This window comes from Styela clava, chromosome 15 (genome assembly GCF_964204865.1).
Source record: "Styela clava chromosome 15, kaStyClav1.hap1.2, whole genome shotgun sequence".
Taxonomy (NCBI): domain Eukaryota; kingdom Metazoa; phylum Chordata; class Ascidiacea; order Stolidobranchia; family Styelidae; genus Styela; species Styela clava.
Window position 1 is genome coordinate 13,571,142 of NC_135264.1, and position 16,281 is coordinate 13,587,422.

Genomic DNA, 16,281 nt, shown 5'->3' on the forward strand with positions numbered 1-16,281 from the left:
ACCCACTTTGTTAACTGATTTTTTTTAACAAACAATAACAGCATAAACATTAGGTAAAGCGATATATAGCATAAAGAGTTACCTCGATGGCGTATTTGACATCTTCGGAACATTCAGTTGGCTATGATAAAATAAGCATGCGCAGATGAATTGCAACTCAATCCTCAAAATAGCCGTACCAAACTGTGAATAGTTTTCGGCTTCTGTAAAACATTCAAGAGTTAGTTATCACTGTAACTATTAATCAGATATATTTATTTTTCTTGTGGTGCAGAAGATGCCACTAAACTTTTTTCGGATTCGCACGTACGATCGAATCAAGAATTTAACTTTCTAAATTAATATATATATGTATTTTGCAATACAGCTTATCTAATACATGTCTGTAATATTTTTTTATATTACCAGAGAAGGGGGAAACTTACATCAGAACCCGAACTACAGAACTCGCCAGTGCATTCCAATTCCAAATACATGGACCCGGGGATTTATACAGAACAAAATAACTAGTACCCGCGGAATTCCATCTTTCGAGTTCAGGCTGGTGAGTCAAGCCAAGTCAGGTTTATTTTTTCCAACCAGTAAAAAAATATCACAAGCACAAATTGCGAAAAAAATGATAATGTACACGGTTTTACTGGAGAAGTCGCGGGGAACCAAAGCTGGTAATCGAGTAGCGACACCCGGAGAATCACTGTTATTACTAGATGAACAATAAACAATATGAATAACAAAACAAGAACGTTGGGCAATTGTTTACAGGGGAGGTACAATTGTTTTTATATATTGAATGTTACAGGGCTGTTTTTCTAAGTGGGCACTTGTTACAAAATTTATTATTATACAAGGGAAATAGTTTTTATTTTCTAAATTTTTACTTTTAAATTATAGAACATTGACATTAAATCAAAAATTAGTATAACAGTGATACTACAAGCAGTAATAAAAAATAATAAACCTAGTCCTTTTTTAATCTATTAATAGCCATTAACGAAATTAAATTTTCAATCGTTCAAATGTTGCAAGTAAATATTCTTTAATAAGCGACCTATTTTTTCCCTGTGTCGGGATGCCTTCTGTTCTAAGCTATTTTTTTTTGTTAATGAAAATGAGCATCGAGGCATGAAATGAGTCCTTTTTGTAACACTCCTTGTGGCATGACTTGTATTCCAAACACGCAGCACAGCGTACATGCCGTAAGGGAAAATAAACCCATCGAAAAGATGAAGTACCAACCTGAAAGTTCTTGTACTGGCACGACTCTGTAAATAACACGATCGCATATTTCATAGTAAAGTTCTTCTGAATACCGACGAGTTTGCAGCATGCTATTTATGCATATATTATGGTATATATATCTGAAACAATAAAATAAACTGAATAATAATCGCACTTCATCAATGAGGTAACAGAAACAGGAAAAAAATATAAACCCAACATGATTCAAACCAGTTTCCCGCAACTTCCCTTCCTCCAGTAAAACTGCAATTTTCATTTTTTGTTTCGTATTCTCTGTTCATTTTCTTAATTACTGGTTGGAAAAAATAAACTTGACTTGCTGGACTCCTCACCTCCGTTGGACGGTTCACGTAACTGCAATGTCCATATGTTATGACATGAACATAAATAGCAATTACTCTGAAAGTACAATGCTCAAATACACGAAGCAGTAGTGAATCTTTCGCAAAATTGGTACACTGTCCAACAATATCACCAAAATGTGAACCCCATTTTTTAATATTAACAAAATATCTACCACCCTCTCAATTTCGAAACACCCCCTAAAATAAAAAGCAGGGGAACATACCGATTCAAACAGTCAAAGTTCTTAAAATGTCGAAAAATAGGACCTATACCGGCAACTACATTGTTAGTTGAAAAAAAACGTGCGTGCTTAAAACTCAACTCTGGAAGACTCTTATGTACTTAATTTTATTACTTTAAGACTATTCTTCTTCCATAACTTCAGGTTATATTCAATACTAACCTATTACATGTCCGCGACTGCCACTGTAAACAAAACAGAAACGTAGCATCTTGACATCTTGATGACACGCGAACGGCAAGTTACTAACACGACTCGGGTTGAGGCAGCGTTGATTGCCGAGTTGATTACTATACCGCGTTTTGTAAAATTTCGGCTCCACCAATCAACACCCGATTCTGCTTTTTTTGATGACTTTCACTCCGCACGTTTTTTTGGAATTTTTGGTTCAACCAATCAACGCTCGTTCCTACTTTCTCTGATGACTATAACCACGCCCTTTTTCTAGAGTATTCGGGTTTACCAATCAACGCTCGTTTCTACTTATTCTGATGACTTTTAACCCACGCCGTTTTTCTAGAGTTTTCGTTTTTAACAATCACTCTGTCCTACTTACTCTGATATTTACCATCCGCGCATTTACTAGAACAGCGGTTATCAAACGGCGGGGCGTGAAGCTAAATAAAAATGAAGATATTTGTTGGAATTGATCTGGAACGCCCTATTTTGGATATTTGCATTCCTTTATTTTGGATATTTACGTTCCATCCACGTATTTTTAACGTGTTCGTTGAAAAAAACATAGCCTATTTTCGTCTTACTATATCTGTTTTTTATAGCTTATTGTTAACTAGTTATTTTTGAGGTGGGGTGAGAGACTTGACGAATTTTTAAAAGAGAACGCGGCCCAAGAAGTCCAAAAGCCATTTTCTAGTTCGGTCTTACGAATCAACGTTCAGTCCTACCAATCAACGCAAAATTTGTAAGAGCGAGACTGGCAAATCCGTGATTGAGAATGGTTAAAAATTAATGTCTCCAAAATCTGCTATTCAAAATTTGTGGAGCACTGGAAAAAACTTGGAACCGAAGCGCGGTCTTACATTGGTTCATACGAACTTGCTATCACGTCATAAGCAAACGGCACTAGATGGGCATTGAAATCCATAGTCATTTTGAGTTCTTCGACGAAAAAAGTCCAATCATCAGCCTTTAGCGAAAGCATCCGATGGTCTCTTTGCACAAAAAAACAATCCATACAGAAATAGATTGAGCAAAAATTCGCTTCTCTCCAAAATAGTAGTTGCCACATTACTCTACGACCCTTTGTTCTTCTAGTGAATGAAACAAGCTAAAGCTAAAGGGAAAACTGCTAAGCAAATAACCGGTTTAGGTCTTGGTTCCAGAAAAAAAAAATCTGCATGATGAATGTAATAGCGATCCAAATGACTGTTTGGTGTCCAGTGAAATTCACTGGCTTTCCAGTCAGCTGAAGTAAAAACTGCCAAGCTAATAACCGGTGTCAGTCTTTGGTACAGAAAAAAATTCTGTGCAAAATTTTTGCTAGAAATTAGATCAATAAGAGGCACTATATGCCCACTTCTTTTAATATATCAACTTTTGAGCTCCTCTCACTTGTTGGGAATTATCACAAACTCAACTCTTTCAGCTCATTTCAAGAAGCTTGTACTTCATACTATACCTGTGATTCAACTAAACAGATGCCTTGACCAAAATACAGCACAATTGCAGTCAAATTATGTATTGTGAGAATGTTCAAAAAAAAAAAAAAAAGATGTGCAGAAAGCATAGAACACAACCTGGCATGGTTGAAGACAAAAAAAAATATAACATAGAAATAAAGACGAAAATATATACGGTAGTTCTTCCAAGTAATATAATTATTATAACAACGACTTAATTTATTAACTTCAAATGTGGCACAATGGTGATATAACTGATCATACTTAAACTAATATATTTGTAACAAACTAAATAATACTGAAATAAAGAAATAAGAAACAGAAAAAGGAGTTTTCAGAATGAAAAAATCATCACAGATGTAACATGAGTATTGATAAATACTGAGGACGAAAAGAGATACGGCCCACAAAATTTGTAGCTGAAAGAATCTTCAACAGAGGCCTTAAACATGTTTTGTCCAATTGGTGTCGAGAAGTTCTAAATTCCGCTACTGACCCATTTTTGTTCTTTTCAGAAATTACAAATACAAATGACGGAGATTCTAAATTCATAAATTATTATGTTGAAAAATAACATTTAGGTGGACGGTGACGGATTTCTAGGCACAAACTGTGGTTTATTGTGTATGAAACAAGAATTCTGGCTGGTTTTCAAATAGTATACATTGCAATTTCAAAAATAAAAATTTTTTTTTTTATTAATTTATGCAATTTATTAAGTTTTGCAAAAGCAATAAAGAAATCTTTCCCGATGAAGGCTACATCTTATATTTAGTTAGCCACGCTTTTCAATGATAATGCTTCTTCACGAATTTTTTGCGCAAACAGAACATCAAAGAATGTGAAGAAAATTCAAAGTAAAAGATCTATCTTATTTTTTTTTAAATAAACAATTTTGATTTTTCATAGGTCTCCATACAAGGCATACTGACATGGTCATTATTACAGCAGGGAGCGACAGAAAAAAAATTTAAGTGTACTCCCAATTTCCAACAATTGTTTCAGTTCCAAATTGGACCAGAACCCCGATTTGGAACACTTTGATCGATATATCGTAGCTTTTTGATTTTTATACAGCGCACGCGAGCTTGCATTCAAGTCATTCAGGCCTCTCATCAATTTTTGTACTAAAATGCACCAACAAAAGTGAGATAATAAATTGCTATTTTACTCATTTTTAATAATATGAATTAATAATTTGTATCAATAGCTGTAGTTCCCATGGAAAATTGAGGTACTTGTGATAATCCTTTTGTTCCTAATGATTCCCATCCCAGATTCATTTTCTTTAATGCATCACATTCTTTACATTGACAAACTAGAAATGGTGTCCGAAAATTGTTATTACTGGCGTTGTCTTCGCTCTTGGATTTATCGAGTAATTTACAAGCCGATCCGTTTTCCGAGACTTCGCTTTCGCTCGAATCTTCTGATCCACTAGTGCCCTCTACTGGTAGAACTTCAAACTCTTTTTCATAATTGCTTGTGAATCGTTGAACGAAACTTAATATAATGCTCCCCGGTATACGTTGATGTCGTCTTATCAATTGTTCTAGTGCATGTCGAGTCTTAAACAAAAAATGATGACATGTATAATTTGAATTTCAAAAGCAACGGCACACTTTTTGACAACTTTTGAGCATGGCCGTGCAGTAAGCAAAAAAATCAGCAATTGCAAATTTTCCGATTCCAGCATGAAAAAAATTTTGTCTCCCAACTACGGGTTCAGAAAAATTTTGACTATGACCCACAATCACGACTCTCAATTGTACAAAATTTGGTACTCCCATAGTATGTGTAACAGGTTAAGCCATAATCTTATTTCGATTTTCCCCAATTTTAGTTCTATTACAAGTTCGGGGACTGTCTGTGTTAGCCAAGTGAATATACCCCCTGCCTATAAGTTTCCGTCTCTTTACACAACTTGATGTAAAGTAGGCAAACAAAATCAGCTACCTCCATATTGGTACACATACTTATGGAGCAGCCAAAAATTTAGATTGCGACACCAGTTCTGATATCCAACAAATTAAATTTTGATAAAATATCTTTTGTGTATGCAAGCCTTCCTTAAAAGACTGTTAATAACAATTTGTAAACTTAGTATACTTTTTGAGTTTTTGAAGAAAATTTTTGTCTTCGTTTATCACCATTAGAAGTCTGCAATTCAGACACAGGGAAATTAAGAATTTTGTCTTAGTTAAACTACGACTCTGGCTCCCACTCCAATGAAAACTCCCGACTTCACAGCTCTGCTTTCAAGACAGGAACCGTTTACCACAATCTATTTTGCATTTCATGAACTTATATCAATTTTTACAATCAAATTATGATATCACAATATTCTATTGTTAGATATGTAGTGTACTTATGGATCGTTTTTCTGAATTGTCGTTCTTGTTGTGAAAATAAATCACTTTAACAGAAATTAATACACCAATTCAATTTCAATTTTCCGTTTTTTAAACATGGAAGTACTTTGGTTTTTACCATTATCTCTGAGTTCTATGAAGCTCAATATTCTGCCCCAAAATTGTGCTACAATTTTGCTGTTGCATCTCGTCAGACTAGCCTGCCATCTTTTTGACAAACATGTCGCAAGCTATTGTGATCGAGGTTGGATTTGACACTTTCGAATTATCAGATAGCACCTTTCAGTATAGGTAGCATGGCCTTCTGTTGTACTGTGTTTTTTAATTTAACCTTACTGGCAATGATCTCGACAGAATTAACTTATTCTTACCTTAGTAGCAACCTCGGCAGGAGTTGTATTACTGTCAAAATATATAGGTCGTCCAATATGAGTTGTTAATTTTACTGGAAAACCGCCATACAATGGACGTAATGGCCATCTTGTGTATTCGTATAATTTTCGATACCATTCTGGAAAGATATGAGATTTTAATATGGAAGATTATCAGAGAAAAACGCCTATAACAGAAAACTCTATACTCATTTACATTTCTGTAATAGCAAAATATATTTCCCGTATTATAAGAGGAATTTAAAATCCTAAAAGATCTTGCAGTATTTACTCAAAATTTAATTAGGTAGGCACTTATTCCACAGACAAAATCAGGCTTCCTCTAAAAATTCTTGTAAATACGGAACAAGAATACTCAAATGAATTGAAATAATCAAACGTCACAAATTATTATTATGGTATGCAAATAAGAAAAGCCTACGACACCCGATATTCCCACCCGGTCACCAAAGCATGTAAATGGGTGTATTTACGGGGATTGTCGGCATAGACACAAAGTTACTTCTAATATTCTTATTTTACATTTTAGATTTATCTGAGGAAATCCAAATTCGGCAGTGACAAGGTCAAAAACATTATTGATATTGCACTAAACTGGTATATCACAAGTGACCAATCACAGAAATTCCTAATCAATTTATTTTTCGCATTTTCCATCCGTTCCAAAATTTAATGTCACAGACAGATTGGTCATGACATGATTGAAAATGGCTCTTTTGAAACAGAAATGTATGATGTATGAACAGAAACCGGCACAGCCTGTGTTATTGGACACAAAATGAACATGTGGATCATTTTGCACAATGTGGTTGTTGTTAATTAGGAATGTCACAAAGAATATTAAATAATAGCAAGGTGCGGATTTTTAATTTTGATGATGTCATCAGTCATCACACAAAACTTCAAAGTGAAAGACAAATCCCATAGAGCCCACAGATGTTTTTGAAAATAAATAAAAGTAATAGCCTCCTAGCAACAACAGCAATCTTAATTCTTAACCACTGAAAATTTCAAAGCAATTGGTCTATAATCGAAGGAAAGAGCGATTTTTTCATACCAAGAGGAAAAATACCAACAACAACAACATGATAACAAAACGATCCATAGCTACACTTCGTGTACAATAACTGAAAATCTATGGTAATTAACCCTCCACCGCTGAGAAGAGAAGAAACTGATAGTGTTTTTGATACTTTTAATATAACAAACTATGACTATAATAAATAAGTAAGTAGCTTACTTTTTCCAGTCTGCATATAACAAAATGCTTCACGCAGGTTCTCCGTGAACATAGGTATGATTGGCTATACCAAAAAGAAAATGATAAATTGGTAAAAAGTCAATGAAAAGTTAATTTGATTTGAGTTGAGGAATTTTCATGTGCCGATTAGTCATGCCTTCCACTCCAGCAGACGAAGTATACACTAATATCTAACGATATGCAGAGAGGACTTATCTTATTTGGAAGGTCCATAATCTTTTTGGTCCAATATTTTTATTACACGTTGGAGGAGGTTGGGGGCAAGGAATTTGAACTAAGGATATAGTTGAGTAGTTAACTAGCACAATTTTTTATTTTACATGAGAGCGAATACATTTGTCACAATAATCAATACAATTGGCAATGACTTTGTGTGAGTGACATTTACGATATCACACAAAAACCAGTATCGTAAATAGCGTCAATTACAAAACTTAATCATAAAGGTGTGAATTATTGCTTTTCAACTGCAATTTATCAGAGTATAGCTCGAATGTCAGAGCATCGGTCTATGCCAGTGGTTTCTAACATTTTTCTTTATATCCCTCACTTCGCCTATTTTGGAAATATTTGTTCCTCCTTCCTGATGCATAACACTACTTTATTTGTTCAATCGTTAATGAATCCTTTGCTATTATTATTGCTATTACTGTTTTATGTGCGACGCAAGTCACAATCTAGTTTTTGTACAAGTAATCAAAGTAGTTTGTTGTGTGTTTATGAATATGCATTATATTAATAAGCAAAACTGAAGAATATTACAACAAATAGGAAGCAAAATTTCTCCCCCAATTAGGGAGGTTACTCCCTGGTATATCTTTTGACATATAGAAACATATTGTGTTTGGAAGGATGCTTACCACTCTTGCTTCCAAAGCAGCTTTTGCAAATCCTTGTCGCTCGCCCCAAAGAACGGAATAATTTTCGCTGAAAAGAGCCTCTCTAACACCACCTGGTGCCACAGTAACAATTTCTCCAGCTTTTAAAATTTCTACCATACGATCCCTCGGTCCAGGAAAACATCCCCAAAATTGAAAAAAGTTTTTCAGACCTAAAGAAATGTCAGTTCATTTTATGCATCAAATAATATTATACTCACTTAGACTATCATACAAATATAATAACTGGTATTGAGTTTGTAACAGTCACAAACTTATTTCTCTCTAGCTATTCTGAATTGAACTATTATGTAGCAAAATTATGATGTCCCAGATCAAATTTACTGGAAAAAAACAGAATTTCACGGGGAGTAAGAAAATTGACATCTGACTAAAAACGACACCTGCAAATTTGGGCAAATTTCTTTGTAAGAAATTTTGCCTTCGAAAACCGACACATCACATGCCTTCAATTTACTGCAAAGAATGCCTAGCCATCTTAATCGTTTTTTGAGATTTCCGAGACTTTGAGACTCTGAAGAACACAAAATTTTGATTACAGGTACAACTTTCATATAAATAAAACCCAATCAACTACCATACTGCATCCTTCATTTCACACACCTGGAATTTTGAATGCAAAGTTGTCCATTATTCCACACAAGGTTCGATTTTTTTCTATGTACACAGTGGCATTCAGGTAATATAGATCGATAGGCAAGGCTCCGTGAAAATAAACAATCATGGCTGCTCCTCTGTTGGGAAGATTCTCAAGCCCTTTCACTTCATAACCTTAGAAAGTATAGAAAATTTCAATTACCACAAAAATTCAATTTAAATAAAAAAAAGATTCTTACAATAGGAGTACTATTAATTGGGTTTCTGTGAGACCAACTACTTAAAAATACCCAAGTTATTGGCAAAACATGTTTTTTTTAACCAAATTTTGTATTTTTGTGTGCAGCGAGACTCTTGGATCACCGCAAATTTTGACTTGATTCCAAATCTGGTAAATTAAACAAAATACCTACAAAGGACCATTGACAAAACAAATTATGGTAATTGATAAATAGTCAATCACTCACAGAAGTATTTGCCAAACATATAAAGTAAGTTAACATTTTGCTTATGGTAATATATTCGTATACTTGCAATTTCTCTAAAAAAATAAAAACGACACACAGTAATAAGAATTGCTATGTCATAACGGGATGAAACAAAAATATTGGGCAAATGAATATTTGATCCATATGAGTCAGTAATATTTCACAACATGCACAAGTTAATTATATTAATGACAATCTAAATATAAAATAAAAGTTATAACCATCCCAGGCAATCAATCCAATTAATTAGCATATATTCAATTTTTCACATTTTGAGGGAATAATTTAGACAAGTTTAATTTCAGAATTTATAATTTTAAGCAATTGAAGTCTCACATTATAGTCGTCATAAGGGCGTTAAAAACAATTTCTGCAAATTGAAAAAAAATAGAAATCCAATGAAATCATTGTTCATCCTGTTTTTTCCGCATTTCCAGATTGCAAACTGATTAAATATGAATTGATTTTACATGCAGCCTACTCAAATTTCGAATTGACTCAATATTCCACAATCAAATATATTATTTTGGGCGCTCCAGGAGTATGTGTACCAATATGAATGAACTAATTTTGTTCGCCTACTTTACATCAAGTTGTGTAAAGGAACTGAAACCTATGGACAGGCGGTATATCCATTTAGCTTACACAAACAGTCCACGAACTCGCAATAGAACTCAAATAAGGAAAATTGGAATAAAATTATGGCCTAACCCTAACCTGGTACACATACTACGGGAGTACCTTATTTTGGAAATAAATTAGAAATTACCCGTGGTAAAATACTCAGTTTTAACTGTTAATGCAGAAAAAGAACTCAACGTTCATAAATCTAGTTCGGCAACACCTTGAATTATCTTATTTACACCAAATTTAAGTATGGTGATTAGATGACTCAAATATTTTTTTATCAGGTATTATCTTCTTACCATGCCAAATCCAACCATGGCCACTCCACATAGCAGCAATCATTTTCTTATAACCCTCCCAAACATTATGTTGATGAAAGCCTTCATAAATTGCATGACGTCTGTATAAAAAGTCAGTATACCCATTAGATATGGATTTATTATATCATAATGCTTTGAAGAATTAGAAGAAAATCACATAGAAGGATGTTTAAAAAGTTTATTACTATAACTGACTAATATTCTAAAACCCAAGGCATAATCTAGAGCAAAACAATACCATACAATTGTGGTGGCAGCAAATAGGTGTAATGCATCATTGATAACTAGATCTGTGTGTGAATGGTTATTTGCTCAATACAATTCCCATCCTCAGGGAAAAACAATATCAGTTTTTTCACATACACCCCTGTTTATACTTATGGTATGCCACGGTAGCTTTGACTCTTAAATCAGCTATGACTGATCATAAACCAAAATTAATTTCAGAGAATTTTATAATTTTGAACAATGCAAACCTGTTTAAATTAGCGCAATTCGGAGTCAAGTCATTTTTTTTTACAATATAAAAAATAAGCTCAAAAGTTAAGGAATCCCATAACTCATAGTTTCCATTGAGTTTTGAACTCGTGCTTTAGTGAACTTATATTATTAATAACATACAATAGAAACATGTAAACTAATAAGACAAAATACATGTCATGATCATACCTGCGATAGATGTATAAAAGAAGAGCTCCAATATATAAGTACAAAACAACAAATGTAGGCAAGATAATAAATGTGATGACAAATGGGGAAAGAATCACAAGCTTCCAACCTGAAAAACCATATAATAGAAAATTATGTCTAAAAATGGTCCAGGAAAAATCAAACAGCAAAGATACTGAAGTGTGCCTACTTACACCTATAAATGTGTATTGTACATGGAGAAATAAGATAACTACAATTTGCTAAAAAAGTCATTATAAAAAGGCAGGGCATTTCGGATTGAATAAAAAATTATTTGAATCTGTACTTAAAAAAGTCTCAATTGTCGCCAATTTTTTTCAAAAACCATATTTTTAATTATAATACAATTCTGACACATCACATGACTCTTTTTCTTCCTAGTTTATGATGAAACATGATTCTTATTGTGAATGACAATTCAGCGAACTGACTGAGTGATGTATTTCATGTTTTCAGTAATTTATATGCCTGGATATGCCATATTACAATAAAAAAACGCATTGAATTATGTCTTTAAAATATGTAATTCAAATAAAGGGTATTTCGATTCTGGAATTAAAGTATTCCAAAATGCCCAGGCCTAGTCATCAATCAATTGATCCCTGCAAACCTATCTAATAATAAATAAATAAACATAATAAAAAACTGATAACCAATGACTAAATGACATGGCTCATATTAATTATCGTAGTCATGCAATATGAACAGGAAGTAAAAGTGACAGCTACAATGTAATTTAATGACATATACATATGTGGCATACAAGCACTCTGTAGAGGGGTTTTTGATATCAGGAGACAGGAGCGCAAATTGATGTACCGGTAATTTCCAAATTCAAATACTAATAATACTCAATGACAATATAGGAATAAAATGTCATTTGAGCAAAGGAAAGTTTTAATTACAATATCGATAAAAACAATTGTGGATTTGTGGTATACTGTAATTACATCTTTCCAAAATCAAATTGCATTATATTTTTATAACATTCTGATATATAAAGCAGAATAACTATCTTGCAACTAAAAAGTTGTTCTAAATACCAAAATTTACACCTGTTAACTTCCACAAGGCAAATGGGTACTCCCGAAGTATGTGAACCAAGGGGCAGACACATAGTATGTAGTATGTGTACCAGGTTAGGGTTAGGCCATAATTTCATTTACAAATCCTACGGGAGTCACTTGGCTAGTCCCCGAACTCTTAATATAACTAAAATAAGGAAAATTGGAATAAAATTATGGCCTAACCCTAACCTGGTACACATACTACGTTCCGGTGTCCGCCATCTTTGTTTACATACTTCGCGAGTATAGCAAATATACATAAATATCAACCCTCTACATACCTGGCATATAATAATTCAACAGGTCAATTGCCCAAAACAGGTAATAATCAAGAATTCCTATTAAATGTTGTATCATTGCTGCGATCCATGGAATAAAGAATCCCATCATTTCGTTGTTGTGAGAATGTAATGTTGACATAAAACAGAACTAGTGCCATTAGTTTATTGACAAACAAATGATAAGACAACTCGAGGTAATATTTTTTGTTTTTTTAAATTATATACATGATGAACACAATCTGAAATTCAAATGCTTTGAATTAGTAATCTATATATGGGGGATAGTTGAAAAAGAATAAAATGAAGATGATGTTTTGTTAGAAACTGGCTGTTCTCCAATTTTTTTCTAGTTCTCGACTTTTACGGCACTGAGATTGCATACTTCAAGTTTACAAAGAATTATAAAGACTTTAATTGACCCAATGAATAGACATTTTCGAAGCAATTATTAGAACAATTTCATACGTTTGCGTCCTTATGTAATCTATTTCAACTGATACAGAAAAAATTTATTGCTAGATTGAAACTGATATAATTTTATAAAAAAATCAGTTATCATATTTATTTGTTTTCAACCAATAAAAACGTGAAAATGTAAAAACGAGAATATCGGTCAGAGACCGAAGACTTATCGATCGAAAGTTAGGGGATCCCCCAAAACAGCGCTCTTACTCTATAGTGACACCTTGTGTCCCATCACTAATTAATTAATTACTGGCTAATTATACGACATAATTCACCCAAAATCAATAGGCTTCTGGTACGACATATGATGAATGCACATGCAAAATCTGGAGCAGATATAATCTCGCTTTCGTGAGATATCGCGTGCATTTAACAGACAGGCAGACAAACAAACAGACAGTCAAATACCTATCAACATACTTACCGATTAAAATCGATAAGTAATGAACTTGTTTTATAAAATTAGTATAATGAAATAAAATTGTACGTATAACACGATAATAAACTTTCACACATATCGCTTTTTTCACGCATCAATGACCAAAAATAAATCGGTGTAAAAGTCCTTTTGGCTAACCATGAGTCAAATAAATATAGTTAGTAGTCTGAAAGCACTCTACCTGTACATTACAGTGATTTAATGAATCTTTGATGATTCTAGTCATCAGCGTTCCTATATTTATCACATTTTAAATACAGTATTATTTATGACTTTAATGTCATAGACATAATTACCGTAAATGTTTCCAATTTCCAAGTAGGTGAGAATGTCAACTAATAAATAACAGATCAATATATTGTTTTATAATATATTGTAACCAGGAGCGAATATATATATATATATATGTATATATATGAACATTTTATTTTAAAGATATCATAAAATTTAACACACTATTCCTAACAATGCCAACCACCCTGGACAAAATAAACTATATATGTAGATTACTAAAACATATCGGGAAGACATGCATGGATATACAATACAGGTGTTCCTGAGGTCAGGTGAAAATTACAATTTTTTTGAAATCAATTCTCAATATATCTTAACCAGGTTTGTTTTACTTCCATCAGTGTTTATATATAAGTTTTCTACTTCATATAATCCACTTTTATATGGCCACCATTAGTTGCACAAAGCACATCAAAGTTTTTTTTTTCTAATTTAATACACGACTTTATGAGTAATAAATTGACCAAAACTTATTAAAATAACTGGTACAAAATAACAGGATATTTTATGCATAACAAATTATAGAGCTAACAAAATAAACAGTCAGGGAATATGTAAATACAGTCGTTGAAGATTTAGTTAGAATCAAATAATCAAAATTAACAATAATGCACTCGTATCTGACCAAAAATATACCTGACTTGGACTATACCTGACAGGTATAAGTAAATCAGTTTGTGAAAAAATGCAGCATACTGGCAGTTATCATTAGAACTTTTTTGTTTATGATATAAGTCTTGCTTAAAAATGCAAGCGTGCAAACAACATGATGGTATCATATTTCAAGCCGTAAACATAAAAAGGAAATCACGATAATTAAAGATATATGACAAGACGACACGTTCAATGAAGTTACAAAACAAAAATCATTCGAAGATTTAAAAAATATAGTGATACTTCATGTCATGGTAACATGCAATGCTATTTTTCTGTATTTAGACACATGTGTTCATATGGATCATTTTTTCACAACTAATTCTTGTTGTTCGAGTGATTGTTGTTATTCGGGTGAAATTCCCTTTCTCTGAAACTAATAGACCAACCGTTTTCAAATTATCAGTGCTCGATAAGTCACCAAAGGCTAATGCTTTTATATTTTTTCAAATTTTTTCCATCGAGTTAGTTCTATGGGACCCAATATTTTACCAAAAATATTGCTGTTGTGTTTTAATTGAAGGGAACACATTTTTATTCTGTCAAGCGTGGCTGCGTTGTCCGTCGACGTTCACGGCAAAGGTGGAGCACTGTGACCTTACTGTACTAGTACCGATGTACGACCTTAATAGCCATATAATTGAGTATTGCTTTCTTGATTTATTATTTTAACCAACGTATATAGCACGAGATTCAATTTAAAAAGCTTGGTTAATGTGATGAATGAAACAAATTCAGTGGGATATTTTGGTCTTGGTTTAAAACTGACTATAACAAAAAAGAATTAAATTAAAGCCTTTATCTCAAACACCCTAACCAGTAGCGAAGCCAGGGGGTGGTTTTGCGGGTCGAACCCCCCCCCCCCCCTTTTGAAATGTAAAAAAAATTAAATCCTTTTTCTGTATCATAGATGGCAATTTTCCGTAGCTTGGAATGCTTTTTAGACCCCCAGGACATGCGTATTCCAGCGTTCGATCGGGCCCGCTAGCAGTTTCGATCTAACTTGGCAAAAAAAATATTCAGAACTCTCCCCTCTGAAAATTTCTGGCTATGCCCCTGACACTAACTATAGATTAAAAATAAAACAAGCACAGCATGTCACACAATAATTTATATAGCACATTCCAATCAAAGAATATGCTATTAAAGGTGTACAGCAGTCTCCATAATCACGACATAACTCTGAAGTTGTACGAACCGTATCAAAATATATAATTAGGAAGAAGAGATATTTAATACTGTAATGATCTGTAATTTCAAAATTGACATTATCAATATATTACTGGTGCAGGAGAAATCAACAATATTGATAAACTGCATCGTTAATTTCAAATTACACTTGCTAATTTTGTCAAAATATACCGGACAGATATGAACAATGGCCGTATAAATGATAAAAAAACATGATTTATCTCATTTTTACGCAGTTAAAAAAATCTAAATACAAAAATTAACGGTCAATGTTACAATTTTTTATGTTATTAATTTTTGATGATACCTTAACTTCCGTACATTCCGACATTATTCAATATATTGGAAAGAAGAGAAATGGATCTAGTCAATACATCCTGACATCAGTAAAATTGTTCAGGATCCCTCCTTTTTATAAACTTCTAGTGTACTGGTATTATACCGGTATGTGTTTATTTTATTGTGTTCTTAGACTGTTTTTCGTGAATGGGCGCTTTTGTCGGTAAGTTATGCATACCGTATGCTCGTCTTCCACGTCCTCTGCATTTTGTTTTTAGGTTTGTTATTGTTTTATTTTATGCCAGTTAGGATAGGATAGGATTTACATATTTATCCGGGGGGAGAGGAAAGCCGATAAGACGGCTTATCCATATGGCGAACCACGGCCTCTCGTCCGGTTACCATTCCAAGTCGGGTATGGGATTAGATTTACTGTATTGTTTGTTTTCGGAAGCATGTATTTGGTGGTGGACGAAGCCGTAACCGACCAGCGGTTACGT

General features: G+C 33.3%; 1 protein-coding gene across 1 annotated transcript; it reads right to left on the reverse strand.

Moving 5' to 3' along the window:
* Window positions 1-4,151: 4,151 nt before the first annotated feature.
* Window positions 4,152-12,712, reverse strand: LOC120334186 (DGAT1/2-independent enzyme synthesizing storage lipids-like). Its single transcript, XM_039401644.2, has 8 exons — window positions 12,460-12,712; window positions 11,091-11,199; window positions 10,401-10,501; window positions 8,993-9,160; window positions 8,351-8,541; window positions 7,470-7,533; window positions 6,209-6,348; window positions 4,152-5,033 (listed from the first exon to the last, which is right to left on the reverse strand). Exons 1-8 carry the CDS (start codon window positions 12,596-12,598, stop codon window positions 4,656-4,658), a joined length of 1,290 nt encoding a protein of 429 aa, XP_039257578.2. The 5' UTR covers window positions 12,599-12,712; the 3' UTR covers window positions 4,152-4,655.
* Between the last annotated feature and the right edge of the window lie 3,569 nt (window positions 12,713-16,281).

Excerpts from the sequence above, each read along its gene's own strand:
- LOC120334186 (XM_039401644.2), bottom strand. The coding sequence starts at position 12,598 with ATGTCAACATTACATTCTCACAACAACGAAATGATGGGATTCTTTATT. Across the intron at positions 10,502-11,090 it reads CTTTTATACATCTATCGCAG|ACGTCATGCAATTTATGAAG; the intron begins GTATGATCATGA and ends CTTTTTATACAG. Across the intron at positions 9,161-10,400 it reads CCATGGTTGGATTTGGCATG|GTTATGAAGTGAAAGGGCTT; the intron begins GTAAGAAGATAA and ends ATACTTTCTAAG.